This window comes from Chenopodium album, chromosome 14 (assembly GCF_948465745.1).
Source record: "Chenopodium album chromosome 14, dcCheAlbu1.1, whole genome shotgun sequence".
Taxonomy (NCBI): Eukaryota; Viridiplantae; Streptophyta; class Magnoliopsida; order Caryophyllales; family Amaranthaceae; genus Chenopodium; species Chenopodium album.
Genome location: NC_137847.1, coordinates 1,697,559 through 1,705,200, shown reverse-complemented (window position 1 = coordinate 1,705,200; position 7,642 = coordinate 1,697,559). Strand labels below are relative to the sequence as shown.

The window sequence follows — 7,642 nt, the reverse complement described above, 5'->3', positions numbered from 1 at the left end:
ATGTTACAGCTAAGATATGAAGTATATGAGGGTCCATTTACATATTATATAGTTCAAGCTAAGGCAAGTTAATGACCCAATTCCTCTACTTGTGGAGGTTTATTGTCGGGGCATATTTTTTATGGGATACCCTACCACAAACCACTCCTTAACTAACATTGTTGAAATCTTATGACTCCTGCAGTCCTGCATAGTGGTTGCATCATTTATGTCATGGCGTACCCCTCTCGGCGCAGTGTTTAACGTTGTTGTTGAAGTATATCCAATCAAATAACACATGTAAGCGTTTTATGTTGATTAAAGTTGAGAGAGTTAAACACTTTTATTAGGCCAAATGACTAAACCTCCTATTGCCATATGGTTTTGGGATGAAACCTTATTTGGTCTTGTAAATTGGACTTTCTCTCTTGGTTTGCGGATGCGTCCCAAACTCGTAAGATTTTACATAGACGGATACAAAAATACAGTGTCTTAGGTTCAAAAACTTGATTAGGTTAAAAACAATGGTGGTTAAAGTAAAAACAAAAATCTAACCGGTTCGACCAAAATATTTTTTCCCGCCTTCTAACAAAAACTTACTGTATTAATAATCGAAATGGTAGAAAGGCAAACAGAATAAACCTTGCTAGAATATATAAAAAATAATAAGTAATTCTTCTAAGGTAATATTACAATTTATATAAGAAGTATTAAATTCAACTTTTAAATTAGTCCACATAAAAGGTTGAAAGTAACATTATATTTTGAAACATCACTCACTTAGGCCTTGTTTTATTCAACTTATTTTTACTTATTTCATAAAAAAATAAGTTCAGTTTAGATCATATCAGAAAAAATAAGTTTAGATCATATCATATTTTATTTACAATTTTTTATCGCTAAATATCTTTAATATCGTAATGAAAATAATTATAAAAATTACATATTAATAAAATACACATTATCACAAATCTAACAAGACCTCACTTGATATATTTTTTTCCTTATAAATTATCGTTCACTTAAGGTCAAAGTTTGGTCAAATCAGACAATTTGATCAGATCAGATAAATTCAGATCGACAATTTTTTTATTTTTATTTTTTTTTATTTTTTTTGAGAAAACGCTAGAAAAGTGCTTTATTAATCAAGGGACAAAGAGTCCGACAAAACATACGGGGTAATCTCACAAGGACAATGACTAACCCAAACTTGTTTGACACCAAAAGGCACTAATCTAGCAAGGTGGTGGGCAACAAAATTCCCATCCCTTTTGACATGCGACCAAAAGACGAAATCAAAGGACGAACTAAGAGAGAGTACATCTTCAAGGATAGCATCAAGGTCTGTAAAATGAATCGAAGAGCTGGTAAGACGAGAAACCAAAGAGAGACAGTCTGTTTCAAAGATCACATTTGTAACTCCAAAACGCTTAGCTAATCTTGCTGCCATAGTCATAGCCTTCCCTACTGCAATAATCGGCTGCCAGTAGCTTCGCACCCTTCTTGTAGCAGCAAACAAGACTTCACCTTTCTCATTTCTTTTGACCACCAGATTAGCAAAAATAAGGTGAACTAAACAAGTCATTAATCCTTATTGTAATTTTTTTCTTCTTCTTGAAAGGAATCCATTAAACAGAAACAACTACAGTAGATATAACAATGGATCATGTGATCATGTCTAGTCTATTTATATATTTAGGCCCATACCCTAATTGGACCACTAACATAAAAAAAGGACTCTTGCACAAACCATTAGTATTAGCCCTTTTACTCTTTTAGGCGTACAACAAGTTCAAGGCTTCAAAACGGGTCCTTTACTACCCCCCCTTTTTTTTTTTAATTGATTGGAAAAATGTCAAATTTTCTATATGTTCAATTCCCTCAAAGTAATTAACAAACTACCAAGTACCAAAATTGCAATTACAAAAAATAATTTGGGCTTGGACAACACATGAACATCCTACATCCCTACTCATATTTGCATTTTTATTCATTGTTCCCTGCAATCCTGCATGCATACCCAAGTTTAGAATAATCTAGGATACATCCAGAAAATACATATAAAAAGATAAAAATAAATAATCTATTGGGTCTGAGAGAGACATTCCCACCTTTTACGAAGGGTAAATAGTCAATCTTTGACCAACTAACCTACTTACATCAAAGAGCAATTGTAATTGCAACATTTTTAGTTTCACGTTTACATATATAATACTTGTGATCAACAAGGTAGTAAGGTACCCACATCGGAATTATGTCAATCTTATACGCTTAAAATGAATATTACTGGACCTGCTGGCCCGGATTGCCACCCCTATTACCAGTACATGAAATTTTACAAAATGCAACAAATAAAGATGACCCAAATAATATTAGAAGCATGAAATGGCCCAAAAGAATAGATGAAAGGAAAAACAGTTATGAAGCCCATATTTTTTTGTTTAGAAAGTCTAAAAACTCCATTTTAACTAATTCTGGAAAAATTGGAAAAACCCTACAATTTTCTGAGCTCGTGGAAATTAGAAGCTAAGTTCAAGGAGGTGAGCTTTGATCTTTGTAATCAATCAGGTAATATCATCTTTCATGATCTGCTTTATTATTATTATTATTATTATTATTATTATTATTATTATTATTATTATTATTATTATTATTATTATTATTATTATTATTATTATTATTTATTATTATTATTATTACTTGAATTCTTAAATTGTTAAATTTAAATTAGATAAGGGGTTCTGAATAACTTGTGCAAATTAGTGAAATAAATTTGATGGGTGTAAAAAATAAAATTGTTGAATTCGATAATAATTTTGTCGAACCCTTTTGAGAAATATACTTGGATAATAATCTGGGTATAAGGGTTATTCAAAGATTGATTAAAATATAATGAAAATGTAAAATCTGAGCGAATGTTAATTTTTCTGTTGTAAATTCTGTGATTAGAATTCAATTTTAGGGTTCTGGGATGAATTTATTAGTCCTTATTTAATTTTGGCAATTGCTGTTTTCTGTATGAGATTCTCTTCAAAGATGCATTTTTAAATTTTGATGCTTTACATGCCCATTTAAATGGATGGAATGGAATGGACTGAGGTTGGATACTAGAGATTAAGTGAATTAAGTTGCAAAGTTTCTCAATGAGCGATGCACTAACAATTTCAAAGCCTCTTTCAACCGAGGCGCTTGCTTGTCACTGATCTTGATAGGTGCAATAGTTGTGCTATTAGAGGATTTGTAGTTTATTTGGGTGGATTGATATTAGTATAACCTCATAAGCTTGAGTGTTATAGCTGCTCAAGTATGTAGTAATTCTGGTAAAGCTCCACTTGAAAGGTCTTAGTGTGGTTTGTTAGAGGTAACTGAGTGTCAATCACTAAATGCCTGCATATGGAGTATGCTCTATCTATTGATTAATGGAGGAGTGCGAGTGGGAAGTCCAAGTACTTGAACATTTAGTGTCCCATGGTACATTACTTTTTTGGAGGTTTTAGATTAGGTTGGCATGAAATATGTTGAAATATTTGCAAATGTTTTGGTTAATAGGAGTTAGGGATATAGAAACAACCACGTACATAGTCTATATTGGAAATTTGGGATTATGATGCTCACTTAAGCTCTGCTTTCATCTATCCTTTTTGAGGAATAGGAGTGTTAAATTAGTTGAAGTGGCAGAAGAGACATTGCATTTGCAATTTTCTGTAAAGATCTCACAGATTTGTTTTAGTTGTGGGATGCTTGTTTACATTGTTATTGTGTTAACTTTGGTTAATCCCATGGTGATCAATAAAGACCATAGATAAACTCCAACGCTTTAAAAAACCGTTATATGTGCACCTAACATCTCTTTGTTGTGCTTTGTGAAATGGAAGGGCTTCATACATCTGAGATTTAAGGTTGAATTTTGTAACCTAGCCCTAGTTCTTTGTCAATCACTTGAGCAGTTGAGCGTCTTTATGTCAACACAGAAGGCAGCAAAAAAATTTCTGTACATGAAAAGGCCAACTAAGATTAAAGGACTAGACGAATTCTTGCCCTGGCTATGGCAACCTGGCTGGCTGCACTGCAGCTGTGTTTCTGCTCACATTGATAAGGAATACTATGTACACTGTTGTCGAGTTTCTTAATAATCAATCTGATAATAACACTGTCTGTAACACCTTACATCTCTTCCCTATCCTCAGAAATTTATTATGGCTAAAATTGTCCTTTTTGGTTAGTGCTACCACATTTTCCAGTCTGAAAATCTTGACGTGCATTAACCTAAACATTGTTTGTCAGTCTGTTTTAGGAGTAGTTTTGTCTAGCCTCTATGGTTTTTTTTTTTTTTTTTTTTTTTTTTTTTTTTTTATACTGTAGAGTTTTGTAAAATTAAGACATTTTGCAGAGATCTTAGAACTAGCAGTCCTCTGGCTTTGGAAACAGTTGTTTGGAGTTAAGTGGCACTGGATCAGTGGATCCTATCCCTTATAAAAGAGAGGTGCCTATAATTATTAGACCAAGGCTGAGAGACAAAAGGAAGACAGGATTGAGATGAAGTCGTTATATATTCAAATATGTTAACTCAGGCCTTGATTTGAGGGTGATCACAGGGTTCAGGGATGCGAAATATTGAGTTAAGTACTGTGGAAAGGATTTATTCAACACTTACTTTACAATTGAAATTATTAGCCCTTTGGTAAATTTTGATTTTTGAAGCCTGGAGAAAATTTGTTATAGTAACACTGAAATCTTCAATTTCAATACAGATTTTCTTGATAAGATGATGTTCTAGTACCTTCATTGATTGCATCATTTGCTTGAAAAGCATAGTGCCATGTCAATTACATACTATCTCTATTACATATTATGTGCAACTTTTGAATTATTTATATCTCACAAATAATACCCAAAAGCTACACATAATATGTAGAGGTAGTAATACGAAGTATAAGTGGAATTATTGTGGACAATAGACTTGTAGTTGTGCTAAACTCATTATACTGATGAAACACCTATGTTTACTGTTCAATATATTCCTAATATGACATGTGAACACCTGTCAGGCTGCGTCCATGTGTGAGGTTCATATTAGATGTTTCTTAATGGATCTTGAAACATGTGTTATGATCTGCCTTTGGGAACCCTCCTCAAAGACCTCCCAGGGCTCTTTCGTTTGTTTATAAAATTGGGGAGGGGGATAGCACAGAATCTTTTGTAGATCAGCGTGTCAGTAAGACGTCTCCTTGGGGGAGGGGGGGGTGGTGGTGGGTTAATACTTAATACTAATCTCTTCCATTAATTTGAAGAATTTCCCTTACAAAAATTACAAATGCAGTAACCATGAAGGTGCGGTCATCAGTAAGGAAGATGTGTGAGTTTTGCAAGGTGGTCAAACGTCGTGGTCGTGTGTATGTACTTTGCAGTGCTAAACCCAAGCACAAGCAGCGACAAGGCTTCTCAACTTTTGCTCATGAAGGGCCGCTTATAAACACGTATGTAATCCACTGCATCTCCTCTCTGTTTCAGTCTATGTTTTTTGTTCAGCTGCTGAAGTTTGTATAGAGAATTGAGAATCCTGATCAGTATTTTGGACTTTGTAACTTTGGGCAACTAATCATTTGCCTCGGCATTTCATCTTAGTAAACAATATTGAGTAAGATGGAAGGTTGGCCCCCTCCATGTAGTTATACATGTCAGAGTTTCCCATCTGGTTTGTCATTCAAGGACTATCATATTTGGTGTATATACTGCAGCTTATACGTAATTAACACGTGTATCACTTGATGAATAATACTTGCAATTACTGAAAAGTGAAAAATGTGTAGCAAATGATAATGAATTTGTTTTAGAGAGAATATTAATTGGCATGAAGTCGAGACAGTATTTATGTAAGTTTAAGTAGCTGCCTTTCTCATATTGAAAGCATCAATGGTGCTCTAATAACTTGTCATATTGAACATGCAGGCCTGCTGATATAAGTTCAAAGCCATTGATTTCAAACAGTCCAAGCTTGCGCATTGGTTTGGCGTCTGCTTTGCCTAAAGTACAGCAGCCTGCTGCACTGTTTGGTTGGAGGGATGCTATTGCTTCACTTCTGTTCAAGAAAGGCAATTAAGTAATTAGCAATTTTGACAAGTACCCAAGGAATTATATACACTGAAATTTCTATTACAATTGCATAAACTTTTTTAGCTAATGACAATTTTGTACGTATCAGCCATAGCATTTCACCTTTTAGTATTTGCTTATTCTCTGTATGTCCTATGCTTTGACTTCTCTTGCTCTAAACTACTCATTTTTTCTCAAAATTGGAGCATTTTGATGTGAAATTTGTATTTTCTGCTTATTATATTCTTGCTGTTAAGTAAATACTACTACCTCAGTTCTCAATATTTTGTCAAACTTCTTTTTGTCGTCCCTCAGCATTACTAAAAATAAAAATTATATACATTCAGGTGCAAGGTGTATCCAAAGACATTTTCAGTTCATTTTAAAATATGAAAATGAGTACCAAAAAAAAAAAAAATATCAAATGAGTAAAAGCCCACCCATGGATGCCCCTATCTTTGTGCACCTCGATGTATATGAAAGGTGTTGCAAAATTATTGTACTGTTATACAAATATATAATTTTGATTATTTTTTTTTTAATTAGAAATATATAAACCTAAATGTCATTAATGTAATTATTATTGGGTTGATAATCTATTCATATTTTTGTCACTAACTTTTTATGATTTTTTTTTTATCTAATGTTATTATATTAATTCATTTTTAACATAAACGTGAAACATACAAGCCTAAAGCCTTGAGGATAGAATATTACCATCCATTATCTCAGTGCCCAACCTTTTACCTAGATTTTGATGTTAACAGCCAATTAAGCTAGCTCTAAGAGTTTCTTCTTTTATTTCTGTTAAGGAGATAAAGTAGTGTTCTTTACCTTTTGTTTACTTTTATACTTTTCTTTTTCTTCTCATTAGTGTTTAACACACAAAGACTTTGAACACCCAACTTGCTCTATAAGACTTTGAACACCCAACTCTTTCCACAAATAAAGTCAAAGATTGAAATTTCTACTTCATCTTTATCCTTTTGTCTTATAGTACAGTAATAAAGGTTAGGTTGGATTAACATTTAATCCTATTTAATTTCACGCTTAGGGTCGTCCTCTTTTCAACCTTTTCTATTTTGATAAGGATCGATTAAGATTATTGGCCTAAAATTAACTAGCTCGATGTCAACTAAACTTAGTAATCTTGGAGGTGAATACCAACAGTGAAAACCCAAATATTAAATCTCAAATACATTACCGTCTTTGTAATTCTTTATACCAAAAAAAACACACACTTAGGGGTGTAAATGAGCTGAGCCAAGCCGAGTACTATCTTGTTCACATTCAGTTCATTTAACTCAGGTGAGTCCGAGCATGATTTCAAGCTTTCAAGCGAGCTCAAAAATCTGCTCAAACTCGGTTCACTTAGTACAATATATGTCCACAAACGGTTCACGAACAACTCGTTTATTAAATGAGTTGATAAACGAGTGCTTTATGAACGAGCTTGATAATAAACGAACTTTGTACTTTTAACATTTGAAAATCTCAAAACTTGCATAATAATTAAGTCTTAATTACAAACTTAATAATTAAATTAACAAATGTGAATAAATCAATATCC

General features: G+C 33.1%; 2 protein-coding genes across 2 annotated transcripts; one reads left to right on the top strand and one right to left on the bottom strand.

Annotated features, from left to right (window-relative positions):
* Positions 1-1,120: 1,120 nt before the first annotated feature.
* Positions 1,121-1,564, bottom strand: LOC145579689 (uncharacterized). The gene has a single exon (XM_081636923.1). It carries the CDS (start codon positions 1,562-1,564, stop codon positions 1,121-1,123), a length of 444 nt encoding a protein of 147 aa, XP_081493049.1.
* An 820-nt stretch (positions 1,565-2,384) lies between these two features.
* On the top strand, positions 2,385-6,308 carry LOC145578490 (Ribosomal protein L36). The gene is made up of 3 exons (XM_081635799.1): positions 2,385-2,547; positions 5,300-5,456; positions 5,929-6,308. Exons 2-3 carry the CDS (start codon positions 5,305-5,307, stop codon positions 6,077-6,079), a joined length of 303 nt encoding a protein of 100 aa, XP_081491925.1. The 5' UTR covers positions 2,385-2,547; positions 5,300-5,304; the 3' UTR covers positions 6,080-6,308.
* Positions 6,309-7,642: the final 1,334 nt, after the last annotated feature.

Bases quoted from the DNA above. Each gene is read 5' to 3' on its own strand.
- LOC145578490 (XM_081635799.1), top strand. From the start codon at position 5,305: ATGAAGGTGCGGTCATCAGTAAGGAAGATGTGTGAGTTTTGCAAGGTG. The intron at 5,457-5,928 runs GTATGTAATCCA...TTGAACATGCAG, and splicing joins GAAGGGCCGCTTATAAACAC to GCCTGCTGATATAAGTTCAA.
- LOC145579689 (XM_081636923.1), bottom strand. From the start codon at position 1,564: ATGACTTGTTTAGTTCACCTTATTTTTGCTAATCTGGTGGTCAAAAGA.